The 13,904-nt window shown below is 42.2% G+C and overlaps 1 protein-coding gene across 1 annotated transcript in view; it reads right to left on the bottom strand.

Moving 5' to 3' along the window:
- The window catches only part of POF1B (POF1B actin binding protein), a 57,153-nt gene that overhangs the window by 25,720 nt on the left and 17,529 nt on the right, over window positions 1-13,904 (bottom strand). The window contains exons 3-4 of the mRNA XM_075068741.1: window positions 7,940-8,041; window positions 3,534-3,734 (exon numbers count right to left, since the gene is read on the bottom strand). Of these exons, the coding sequence (XP_074924842.1) occupies window positions 3,534-3,734; window positions 7,940-8,041 (303 nt within the window). The remainder of the gene's footprint in view (window positions 1-3,533; window positions 3,735-7,939; window positions 8,042-13,904) is intronic.

Below are 13,904 nucleotides of genomic sequence, written 5' to 3'. Positions count from 1 at the left end.
ACTTTCTTAGAATCCATGTTCAAAAATTACATGGTTGAAAGTCTAGAAATTTAGAGTTAAGGTTCCACAGCTATTTAAGTTTGCCCCTCTTATGCTTCAGGGAACAGATGTATATTGTAGAGTTTTGTGAAGAAGGAAAGGGAGGGCACCTGACATGTTGAGAGGTTTTTCCAAATGACATGGGAAAAGGTATGAAGTTGGCAGAGCAAGGGGACAAAGAACAGTCCTAAGGGAAGCCCAGTGAGGAAGCAGGAGACGATGTAGGAGAAAATGAGGACAGAGAAATAGGATAGATTTATGAAGGGCTTTGAAATGAAGCAGGAGAAAGGATACACTAGTGCAAAATTTCAAGAAGGGGTAGGAAAAAAAAAGATATGGTCAAAGACGCAGGGAAGGGTAAGTAAGCAGAACAGAGGGTCTTCCGTTGTACTTTCCCAGTCAGAACCATACTGGTAACAATGGATAGAACTAATAGAGAAATGTTGCTAATTTCAAGGAAAATATTGCCAGAGAAATCTGTGCTGGAATGATTAGCTTGACAATATACATTAACAATATATATTCATTTGGCACTACTCCAGTTAACAGCCAAAAACCCTTCACAGGTAAAACTGAGCGCTGCTGAGGCTAGCTACAGTTAAACAAATTAAGCATTTGGTTGGCTAAGATCAGTGTATGGCATACTGAATGGTTGTTAGCCAAAAAGCTAAGTGAATGTAAGGAACCACAAGGAAAGGGATAGATGATAAAACAGAAAATATCGTAATACCAATTTATAAGCTGGTCATGCACACCTTGAATACTGCGTGTATTTCTGGTCATCTCATCTCAAAAAAGATACATCAGAATTGGAAAAGTTACAGAGAAGGGCAACAAACATGATGGGGAATGAAATAGCTTCCATATGAGGAGAGACTAAAAAAGACTGGGACCGTTCAAGCTTAGAATAGAGACGACTAAGGGAGGATATGATAGAGGCCTATGAACTCATGCATGGTGTGGAGAAAGTGAATAGGGAAGTGTTATTTACCTCTTCACATAACACAAAAACTAAAAGTCACCCAATGAAATTAACAGGCAACCTGCTTAAAACAAACATAAGGAAGTTTTTCACACAATGCATAATCAACCTGCGGAATCGTTGCCAGGTGATGTTGACAAAGGCCAAATGTATTACTGGGTTCAAAAAAAAAAATTAGATAAGTTCGTGGAGCATAGATCGATCAACAGCAATTAGCCAAGATGGTCAAGGACACAACCTCATGCTCCAGGTGTCCCTAAACCTCCAACTGCTGGCAGCTGGGATTGGCCCTCTTCTGTTCATTCCTTCTGAAGCATCTGGCACTGGCCACTGTCAGAGACAGATACTAGGGTAGACAGACCATTGGTCTGACCCAGCATAGCTATTCTGAACAGCATGTAAAAGGTAATGTATATATTGACCATAGTTGTTAAAGAAAAATTAGTCTCTTTATTGGTTTCTCTGTAGGAGAGGATGATCATAGATTCATAGATTGTAGGGCTGGAAGGGACCTTGAGAGGTCATCGAGTCCAGTCCCCTGCCCTCATGGCAGGACCAAGTACTGTCTAGCCGGGATGGTCTAGGCATTTATCTAACCTACTCTTAAATATCTCCAGAGATGGAGATTCCGCAACCTCCCTTGGCAGTTATTCCAGTACTTAACCACCCTGACAGTTAGGAACTTTTTCCTAATGTCCAACCTAAACCTCCCTTGCTGCAGTTTAAGCCCATTGCTTCTTGTTCTACCTTAGAGGCTAAGATGAACAAGTTTTCTCCCTCCTCATGACACCCTTTTAGATACCTGAAAACTGCTATCATGTCCCCTCTCAGTCTTCTCTTTTCCAAACTAAACAAACCCAATTCTCTCATAGGTCATGTTCTCTAGACCTTTAATCATTCTTGTTGTTCTTCTCTGGACCCTCTCCAATTTCTCCACATATTTCTTGAAATGCGGTGCCAAGAACTGGACACAGTATTCCAATTGAGGCCTAACCAGCACAGAGTAGAGTGGAAGAATGACTTCTTGTGTCTTGCTCACAACACACCTGCTAATGCATCCCAGAATCAAGTTTGCCTTTTTTTTGCAACAGCATCACACTGTTGAATCATATTTAGCTTGTGGTCCATTACAACCCTTAGATCTCTTTCTGCTGTACTCCTTCCTAGACAGTCTCTTCCCATTCTGTATGTGTGAAATTGATTGCTCCTTCCAAAACAGAGCACTTTGCATTTGTCTTTATTAAACTTCATCCTGTTTACCTTAGACCATTTCTCCAATTTGTCCAGATCATTTTGAATTATGACCCTCTGCTCCAAAGCAGTTGCAATCCTTCCCAGTTTGGTATCATCTGCAAACTTAATGAGCGTACTTTCTATGCCAATATAAGTCACTGATGAAGATATTGAACAGAGCTGGTCCCAAAACAGATCCTTGTGGAACCCCACTTGTTATACCTTTTCAACAGGATTGGGAACCATTAATAACTATTCTCTGAGTACGGTTATCCAGCCAGTTATGCACCCACCTTATAGTAGCCCCATCTTAAGTTGTATTTGCCTAGTTTATTGATAAGAATATCATGCAAGACCATATCAAATGCCTTACTAAAGTCTAGTACCACATCCACTGCTTCTCCCTTATCCACAAGACTCATTATCCTATTGAAGAAAGCTGTCAGATTGGTTTGACATGATTTGATCAAGGGCATACAATCTCACTGATAAGGAAAAACTATGATCAATTCCTACCAAAAGTTCAGAACCAAGTCAATCTACCTACCTTACTCCTGAATATAAAGAAGAATTCAGCTGCTGAGGTGGGATACATTTTCTAATCTTTTCCATTTTCGGCATAATACTATACTCAAGGGCAAAATTTTCAGCTGCTTCATAATGATTGTTTTCCTCCTGTAACTATCTATTAGCATATGCCAACATGGGGTTTTGCAAGTGCAATGGGCACACACAATTTTTTGGAGGCATTCACTCCACACACAATTGAAAAATTAGCCTCCAAATGCCATAATCTGTATATTGAGAGGAAAGTATTTAAAATTCTCATCTCCATCTGCAGGGGACATGGATTATAAAGCTGACAGACCTTGAAAACTGCTCTCCTGCTCAGATTCCAACAAAAAAAACGCCTTCCATTTGGGCCCCTAGAAATTACAGGGTACCCGAAACAATTTTACAGCAGGACCCTTTCTAGGTCAGAATATTGCCAGTTCAAACAAACACTCTTAACCAAACATTTCACATACTGTGCTAACAATACAAGAAAATGGAAAAGTTGAGATTTGCAGCAGTAATAGCTATACATATCCATTTTGGTTCTTAATTTAACTTATTCTAAGCATTTTCAAAAAGAATGTATAGATCATAATCGCCACACTATACAATTTAAACTAAGCTCCCACGGACCTTTAGTTTAATTTCTTGGTAAAATGCTGTGCTCTATCTACAATATTAATATGCTCTGAAAAGTAAACTATTAAACAGGAATTATTCTTACTGGTTCGCAGCCTTGGATTATTACTCTCTGCACGGTGTTCGTTCCTCTTCCACCATCACTCACAGAGATTGAGCTTATTTCGCAGGGACTGCAACTTTGTGTTTCTCGGCACTGGTGGATGATTTGGGGCTGTTCAGATTGCTGGCATACCTGGCTAACCTGGGACTGGTTGGACTGGTGGGAAAACTGGTATTGTTTCTCCTTCAAAAAAAAAATACATAGGGAATTCAACATTATTGTAGAACCAGAGAACATTAGTCTCTCCCCAGTACAAAGCCTCAGTATAAATGAATAAAATACATTCTTGCATGGGAGCACTCAAATGGTTGATCAGCTAGGCAAATATTTTAATTATATTATTGAAAATGCCACAAATAGATGCTTGATATTTAGCATATTACACCATTAACACAGTATTTGAACAGTGTTGTTGAAGCTGTGTGGGCCCCAGGATATCACAGAGACAAGGAGGCAGCGTTGCCAACTCTCATGATTTTCTCATGAGCTTCATGATGATTATTGCTTTCCTTTAAGACCCAGCTCCTACAGTCAAGTGGATATGTAATGATTTCAGCCTTCATTCTTAAAGAAAAAGTAAGTTTCCAGCCCTTGTGGTGGTGGAGAAAGCTTCAAAATGTGACCCTCTGTGCACCTTAAAGGTTCAAAAGGCAGAAGACAAATATAAAGAACACCACATCTATTATTTTTACATACCCATGATTTTTGGTGAGCCTGAGTCATGATTCTTGAACATTTGGGGTTGGCAAATACTGCAAGATATTTTATTGGGCCAACTTCTGTTGGTGAGAGAGACAAGGTTTACACAGAGCTCTTCTTCAGGTCTGGGAAATACACTCAGGGTATGGTTACACTTACAGCTCTACAGCGCTGGAAGTTAAACCTGTCTTCGTACAGCTGAATAGGGAAAGCGCAGCAGTCTGTTTACACTGACAGTTACCAGCGTACTGTTGTGGCTGCATTTGCAGCATCTGCAGCGGCACTGGGAGCAGTGCATTATGGGCAGCTATCCCAGCGTTCAAGAGCTCTCCTGCTGACAATGCAAACGCTGCTCATTGGGGGCGAACATTTTTTGTTGGCAGGAGAGCCGACAAACAGCAGCCACACTGCATGACTTTTAGCAGCACAGCTGTAGTGACACAGCCATGTCACTAAAACCTGTGTAGTGTAGACATCGCCTTAAATTTTGCTCCTGCCAACGTAACTGCCCTGCTACGCCGACTTAATAATTCCACCTCCACGAGCAGCGTAGAGTCAAGGCTGATGCAATTAGGTCAATGCAGTGTCAGTGTAGACACTGTGTTGCTCACCTTGACTCTTATTGGTTTTCAGGAGCTGTCCCACAATGCCCCACACTGACAGCATAATCGATAAAAGCGTTCCTGTTTAGGACACGGACCACCAGCACAAGGAGCCGAGTGCAGATATGCACAAGCAATATAATTACTGTAGCGACTGTATGCCTACGTAAGTTAGGTTGATTTAATTTTGTAGTATACACTTGGCCTCAGTTAGTTTCCCAGACCTAAAAAAGAGCTCTGTGTAAGCTTGAAAGCTTCACTCTCACACCAGCAGAAGTTGGTCCAATAAAAGATGTTACCTCACCTACCTTGTCTCTAATGTTTGAACACTCAAACACAACTCTTCAGAATCTTAAGAGTTGAAAATCAAGGGACTGTGTGATTTGTAATAATTTTTGTATTTTACATCTGAGATAAATATTTCAATAAAGTTAGCATTCTTAACATATCCATTCATGAAATGGTACTTCACTTGTTTTTTATATTTAGATTCTATTACTATTCTAACATGTTCCTTTGACATATCCTATTATAGTAAGAAACACAGCAGTTAGGAAAAGAGATCAAGTTTGAAAGACTTCTATTTCTTGGCTTTTTCACTGCAGCACAGTTTAGTAAGAAAAGTATTTGGAACTGAATTTAATCTGGAGATGGGTCAGTAAATTTGCTTCATGAATTTTCAAGTTTTTGATTATCACAGTGAACAATGTATAGTGACATTGCAACATTTTTCACATATTATGCAGACTACATGATGCCACATCATTTATGTTTTTATAATGCAGGAAAAATGCAACTTTTTTAATTTATCAAGCATATCAGAGTGACAAGGAAATTGTAAGTAATCTAAAAGCTAGTTTAGGCCACAACTCAACAAAGCACTCAAGTCCCATTGAAGTCAATATACTTCAGCGCTTGCTGATTTGGGGTCTTAATCCTGCAAGTCTAATTTAAATAAAGAAATAATTAAATATTTCCACATATAATGCATTTTAAAAATCACCAGCCCTAGATTTGTTTGTTGTTGTTTCTTAGTACTTAAAACGGAATATTTGAGTTTGTGAAGTTTTTTTTTTGTAAAATATACAAGCATTCCCTCACCCTTTTCCACTCAAAACTTCTCCAACTTTGGAAAAAAAAGTTATGCAGGGAGAAGAGACCCTTTACACATACGGTAGTTCTACCGCATTCAGTGGCAAAAAAAGGAAGAAGACAACAAAAATCCAAAATTTCACAATTTTTTTCCACTTTTGGAACAAGACAAACATTTCATGTTTAAATTGTCACCTTGTTTCAAAGTTTTCTGAGGAAAAATTAAATTAAATCTAATGAAAAATACGTTTTTGATCAAACCCCATTTTTTGGTAGCAAATTTTTTCAGTTGAAAATTTTCAACCAGCTCCATCACAATGTAATTGGCCAGAAATAGAGTAAGATTCCAAACAATACCTTTCCTTATAGTCTTGTTTTTCTAAAATTCATGCAATTTGGAATTATTTCTAGAAATCAGTGGGACAATCCCCATGCGAATGTAGTTACCAATAAGAGTAAAGGTTCCACAGTCAGGCTCAAAATTATAGTACACCTCTACCTCGATATAACGCAACCCAATATAACACAAATTCAGATATAACGCAGTAAATCGGTGCTCCAAGGGGCGAGGCTGATCCGTGGATCAAAGCAAGTTCAATATAACGCAGTTTCACCTATAACATGGTAAAAATTTTTGGCTCCCGAAGACAGTGTTACATTGAGGTAGAGGTGTACTAGCAAATAAAGAGGCACAGCAACTTTAGCTTCAATTTAAAAGGAAGTTTGGGAGGAAAGTTTAACTAACAGGCTGCACACTTTGTAGTTTCTGGAAGGCCAAGCTCACTGCAAATCCCAGGGGCTCCTTGCATTTTCCCTCCCCTCCATAAGCTCCTCATGTGCTACCCCATCATCTCCCTCTATTTCATGGACTCCCTGCAATTCCCCTCAATGTCTTTCCTGCCATGGGTTCTGTGTGCTCACTCTACTCTTTTCTCCTCCAAAAACAGGGACCCCATTCTCTCCTCCATGTCAGTTGCTGTGTGCCTCTTCTCCCCACCCCCCATTTACCCCTTGGCAGGGGCTCCGTTTACCCTCATTCCCATTTCCTTCCCCCATGCCAGGAGCTGTGTGCGCCCCCCACTCCCTCCATTCCAAGGTCCCTCATTCTCCCCTCCCCATGACAAGAGCTCCCTGTGGGCACCCATTCCCCTGACCATCTGGGAGATAGGTCATTCACTGGGTCAACATCTTAACTCTACTGGGGTATTGTTATGATGGAAGGCATTAATGGGTGCCATCAACCAGTTGTTTGATCTACAGACAACTGCAGAGGTGCTTAAAACTGTTGATGTATTAAACAGAAGATAGGAGTTCCACATGTACCCCATTTCTTCCCTTTTGATTTCCCCTCAAAATAACAGGATTCTGGCCACAACATTCCCTGAAATTTTGGAACTGATCAGATGCGACATTCAGAAAAGTTATTGTGTTAGGGTACGTCTAGACTACCCACCGTATCGGCGGGTAGCAATCGATTTCTCGAGGATCGATATATCCGTCTCATCTAGATGCGATATATGGATCCCTGAAAGCACTCCCTTCAACTCCGGAACTCCACCAGCGCAAACGGCGGTAGCAGAGTCGACAGGGGGAGCCGCGGATGTGGATCCCGCGCCGTGAGGTAAAGAGGTAAATTGATCTAAGATAATTCGACTTCAGCTACACTATTCACGTAGCTGAAGTTGCTATCTTAGATCGATCCCCCCCCCGCCCCCAGTGTAGACCAGCCCTTATATACAGACAGACATAGAAATGCCATCAAGTTGAGTGTAGGCCATTGCGAGCTTGGCCAATAGATGTTCCAAATCCTGCTCACCATACTCATAAAAGAAATTCCATTGATTTTAAGTAAGGATTTGGCCCTTACATGAACTAAAACAATTCTATCAGATTTGCTTTAATTTCCAAGAGAAGTAAAAACTTGAGACAGTAGTAGAAAAGTGTTTGTTTTCTTGCCCCAACAGATTAATATAAATGATACAAGAAATCATTCACCTGTTCAGGATTTAGCAACTCATATTTTCTTATTGTCTTTTCATAGATAACATTGTTTCCCGGGCAGTAATTTCCTCCTCTCAGAAATGGAGACAATGGCTCCTGTAAATGTAAAACATTAAAAAAAAAGAAGTGTTAATATACAATCTTGTGGATATACCACTCCAATTTAGAATTAGCACTATTTTGAATAAAAAGTGTTGAAGTTGTTGTTTTTTTTACAAACGAAAGGACAAGAGCAACATATTTAGACGTGATACAGTACTGTGTACATTGAAGTAGTAGCTAAGGGTATGTCTACACTACGGGATTATACTGATTTTACAGAAACCGTTTTTTAAAAATAGATTGTATAAAGTCGAGTGCACACGGCCACACTAAGCACATTAATTCGGCGGTGTGCGTCCATGTACCAAGGCTGGTGTCGATTTCCGGAGCATTGCACTGTGAGTAGACTAATCACCAATAGTTTTCCCAGAAGACAGTCAATCAAACCAACTCCCACAGCAGAGAAGGTTATTCAAGGTACCAATATGTGAGATCTCGGATAGACAGCTTGGAATTGCGTGGTAGATTTGAGAGTCTCAGTGTCCAAAGGTGTGAATCGAAAATAAAGCAAAAAACATATGACTGCACGGATAAAGGTATCTAGGGATAGCCTCACCCCTCCATACCCGTGAAAGCAGACAGACAGACAGTTTTGCGCCTTTTTAATCCTGGATGGTGAAACTGTGCAATGCCATAGCACAAAGCGTAAGCATGGACCCTGCTAGAGCGTCATTGTTTATTCACAATCATAGGATGTTGTAACATCCCATCGCACATTATCTGTGCAGATACACATTGCTGAACCAGGACCTAGTCAAAAACCAGGAAAAGGATGAGAGACAAACGTAGTCTAGTGTGCTCAGCTGACGGCTACGTAGAGTGATGGGACATGGACACATACAGAATTCTCACTATTCAGAGTGCGGCCTCTGCGCTGTATGAAGATCCTTGCTGGTAATAGGGGGCAGAATGTTCTAAACATATGGAACTCGTGAATTTTGCGGCCCAGGAAAACTTTATAGGCATAGACTGGTGGACCTGCATAATTTTGCGGGATGTTTGGGATGATTCCAAGTGGCTGCAAAAACTTTCGCATGCGTAAGGGCCTTTCTTAGGGAACGTGAGTTGCTTATCCCCTGCCTGAGTAAACACCAGAATAACAAGATGAGAGATCGTCAACAGTTGGAGAAAGGCGAGTGGCAATAGCCCTCGGAAAAGCCATGGCACACCAGACAGCTAGCGGGTAGTCGAGAAGTCAATTGGGAGTGTGGCAAACCTACTGTGGGGGCTGTGATGCAAGTAAGCAAGCAATCATTAAAATCTGAAGCTAAAAGAGGTAGGGTGACGGCTCGGGACGGCAGTTGGCTGAGTGAGAGTGGCTTTGCTGCAATGGATTCCCTAATTGTGGGGGACGATAGTTGGAACCCATTATCCTATCTGAGGGCACGCGCGAGCCCCAGGTCCTGTGTCCCGTCATTTACCAAAGGTGGTCTATGTTCAAATGTGCTGCAGCAACTGTTGGTAATCAAGAGGGACGTTTCACCAACAATCCGACGTGGGCGATGCCAGGAAGGGTTCATACGCTCTGGTGTCTTCAGGAATCACTACCTCTGTTATGCCAGCAAAATCAGCTCTAGAAAAGGTATGGAATTACCCCAGATCAAAAAACAACAGTCTGGTGATGTTGACATAATGCTATTTTTAGTTTATCCTGGGGACCCGTATGCCTAAATCCCCCTTGATTGTCCATGGGGGCTATGGGGAAGCCGAGGAGACACAGGCGCCGGACAGAGTCCAGATTTGGTTAAACTACAGGCTGAGCAAGTGGCAGATAGGTGGTAAGAATATGTGCATATGGCCATTTAAACGGCGCCCGCACATGAATGTGCATTTTGGCCATTTTAAAGGGCCTGCTAGGTGCCGCACCATTATGGACTCCGCTCCAGAACCTCACCGCCAACCAATGATCCCCTTTGTTATTCTGCTTGCTGTGCTGCTCACACAAATCTTGTGAGAGTAAGGGGGAGACTGGGCAAATCACCTGGCCAACTGATTACGGTGCAGTCAGACACCCAGGGAGATTAGAAAGAGCACACCGACAAGTGCGTGTGCCATCAGAGAAAAGCCTTGAACGATTTTCCATCATGGGCCAGGGTACGGCCCTGGTGACTGTGTGTTTGTTTCCCTTGATGAACCCGCCCTCAACCCAATTGTACCTCATGATACCCTGTAAACAACGACACCCTCCCCTCTTCGATTCAGTTCTTAAGAAAAAAAGTCACTATGCGTTTAAAATCATGTATTCTTTATATATTAATTGATAAAAAGAGGGAGAGAACTGACTAAGTGAGCCCGGGTTGGTTTGGAGAGAGGATAAGATGGGAGGAAAAGGCCACTAAAAAACTTTTCAATAGTACAAGCAGCCTTTTTGAAGTTGGGCTTCTGTCCCACTGGGGTGGAGTGGGCAGGTGCATGGAGGCCTCTCCCTACCGTTACTTACACGTCTGGGTGAGGAGGATGTGGAAACATTGTGGAGGTGGTTATACAGGGCTAAAGCGGAACTCATGTGATGCCTGCTGCTATACCTTGAAGCTCCATCAGATGCGGATGCATGTCAGTTTTGATCATAGCAGGCAGTCCCTAGGAGTTGCACCCATCGCCACGCTGGATAAACTATCCTGCCTCACCATCTGATTCTTCCTGCACCTAAGACTATCTCTCATCGTCGAGTCATATCCCGTCCTGTCCTCATTAACAATAGGCAGTCGTTTCCCCTGATTTATACCAATGACTCCTTCAACTCATTCAGATGAGCTCTTTCATTGCGGGTACACTTCCATGATATTACTGAGAAATTTCGCTCATTGGTCTTTTTTTTTCCCACTGCGTTATCTGAGTAATAGCCTTTGGATGAGTAGGGAGGAGGCTTGGAAAAAATTGCAGCTGCATGTGAGAGAGGAAAAATGGAGAGAAGAATTAAAAGATACATATTTACAGAAGCATGCTTTATAGCTCTTATCACGTGAAACAACACTAATTCACCCTTACAATGTTAGGATCATGTGTGTCTACTAACAAGTCAGCTTTTGCATCTTAATTATTTGCAGGTGTCAGCTGCGGCTCTGTGTGTTAGAGTATACTGCAAGATCGTTAGGGTCCGGGCATAGCAGAGAATTTGGCTTGGCATCTGAGGTCCATGGTAAGCCATTGTCTTTCGGCTTCTGCAGCCTTCATATATACCAGCACATTCCCCTACCAATAGCAGCAAAGCATCCGGTTCAGTGCTGCTTTCTTTCCCATCATAACATGCGAGCAGCAGAACCACAATCCCCCCCCAATACCAAGTTATCTCTGGTGATTAGAGTCATCGTTTACCACTCCTTCTCCCAACGCGTGGCTGGTATCATGGAAGATCACTGGCTAGCAGAAATGCGAAAAAGCCTCCAGCGCCATCTATCCGCCCCTTCCCGCTGCTTTAGGCTACTCGTGCAAAAAAAGGATTTACTTTCTGAGCATAACAAGACAAAGATAGCCCAGTAGGAATGGTTCTCTCGTGTCCCCTATTAAATTCCTGAATTCTCAAGCTCAGGTTACCTTGAACGATACTCACATATCACTGAGGATACCAACGCCGGAATTAAAGAACAGAGTTGCTGGAATGCCCAGTCAAAAAACACCGAGGACATATACAGTAGCAGGGTTTGTCATGCTGTGATACCAGATTACTGCTAACATGCATGGCGTGGTCAAATGTCCTAACATGGAGGGACCGGAATAAGGACTGCCTGCCCAGAACCTTCTGAAAAGGCTTTTGAGTACCTCCAGAAAGAGCTTCAAGGAGTATGTCCGGAGAATTTCCAAGCTACCGATCCCCAGACATGTAACAGATCTTTTCAGTACTTGTACTGGCTGCGAATGCATCCCAAGTCCTCAGGGCAAATTAATCATTCAAAAACGCTGCTTTTTAAACATTTTTTGTTTACCAAAAAGGTACACTCACCAGAGTCCCCTTCCATGGCTTCGTTGTGTGGATATGAGCTGGTGAGGGCTGGGGGGTAATTCTGTCAGCTAAAAAAGCTCCTGGCTGCTGGGGCAGAACGGAGCTGCTCTGGCTATGTCTGCAGCTCGTCCTCCTCTTAACCTTCCTCATTCTTCCCCTGTCCACAAATCCTCAGCCATCGGCTGAGATTTTATCCTTAACCCTACATCCTCCGTAATCTCATTCGGACTGGGTGGATGTTATTAGGTTGGCGGACTAATCCCCTGAGATATTGCAAATGCAGCTCATGTCAAAGATATGCGGCTATGTATTTTCGTCCATCTTGTCCATTCACGAGATTTCTTTTCTCGTTGCTTCATTTGCGTGATTATTTTATAGTAGGCTTGTTCTGAGCTCTTATAAACTGTATTTCATTTTCCTTGGCACTGTAAACTGATGATCCCTGGTGTGGCTTCTTGCATCATGCCCTGTGGACATTTTTCAAAATTGTATTTTTATTTTTCATTTTTTTTTGGTAACAGGAGTTCTGTTAGCCGAAACGGAAATCCACCTCTTCAAACCAGTAACCACAGCGAATCAGAATCCAGTAGCTCCCCGAGTGCAATCATAGCTGGAGCTCTTTTTTCAATTCATAGAGAGGAACTGCTTGTTAACCTATCTGCGACTGATTGAGCCCTACAGCGTGGGTAACCTGTGCTGGTGAGCTCTCCACGCTGGCCAAGCAGGAAATGAAATTCAAAAGTTTGCGGGGCTTTTGCTGTCTACCTGGCCAGTGCATCCGAGTTCAGATGGCTTTCCAGAGCGGTCACAATGGTGCACTGTGGGATACTGCCCAGAGGCCAATACCATCGAATTGTGGCCACACTAACCCTAATCTGACATGGCACTACCGATTTCAGTGCTACTCCCCTCGTTGGGGAGGAGTACAGAAATCGGTTTTAAGAGCCCTTTATATTGATATAAAGGGCTTCGTTGTGAGGACGGGTGCAGGGTTAAATCGCTTTAACTCTACTAAATTCGGTATAAACGCGTAGTGTAGACCAGGCTTGAGACACTAAAAGGTCATATTAATTTTACATGGGGAACAAATATTTAATAATCAGCTCTGCAATATAACACAGAAAGGCTAACACAATCAAATGGCTGGAAGCTGAAGCTAAGAAAATTTATACTGGAGGAAATAAGGCATACATTTTTAACACTGAGAGTAATTAAGTATTAGAACAATTTACCAAGGGTCCTGGTGGATCCTCCAGCACTGACAATTTTTAAATCAAGATTGAATATTTTCCTAAAAGATCTGCTCTAAGAATTATTTGGGGCAAGTTCTCTGGCTTGTGTTATACAGGAGGTCTGACTAGATGATCACAATGGTCTCTCCTGGCCTTGGAATCTATAATTTGAGCTCCATAAGGAAGTGAGTTGAATCAATGGGGCTCAGCTTGTTTCCACTGAAGTCAACAAAAGACTCCCACTGACTTCTGTGAGCCTTGGATCAAGCCCTCAGAGAGTATACAAGATGGAGCTCATAATTATTATCATTGATATAATCTGCCTGTCTTTGCACCGTTTAAAGTGCTAAATCAATTCTGTAGGAGAGAAACTGACCTAAAACACGTGTTAAGAAGATGACAACTGTTCAGAGTAGACCAGAGCAGAGCACAGATATATAAGTAAGAGGAAGGAAATGAAATACAGCATGGAGACGTATTGCCTCAGCAGAAGGAAGTCTAATTTTGGTTCCTCAGAGCAGCTTGGAGCGGGAGAGCAAGGCAGAAACAAAAAGCATAACTCAGATGGATCCAAGTATTGACTGGTCACTGGGTTTATCTATATAAACACCCACTTCATGGGAAGCCGTGCTGTAAATCTACCACACACTAGCCTGGTGCACACTAGCTATCCATGCTCCACAGC

This window comes from Chelonoidis abingdonii, chromosome 8, assembly GCF_003597395.2.
Source record: "Chelonoidis abingdonii isolate Lonesome George chromosome 8, CheloAbing_2.0, whole genome shotgun sequence".
NCBI lineage: Eukaryota > Metazoa > Chordata > Testudines > Testudinidae > Chelonoidis > Chelonoidis abingdonii.
This window is presented reverse-complemented; position numbering and strand designations above follow the sequence as displayed.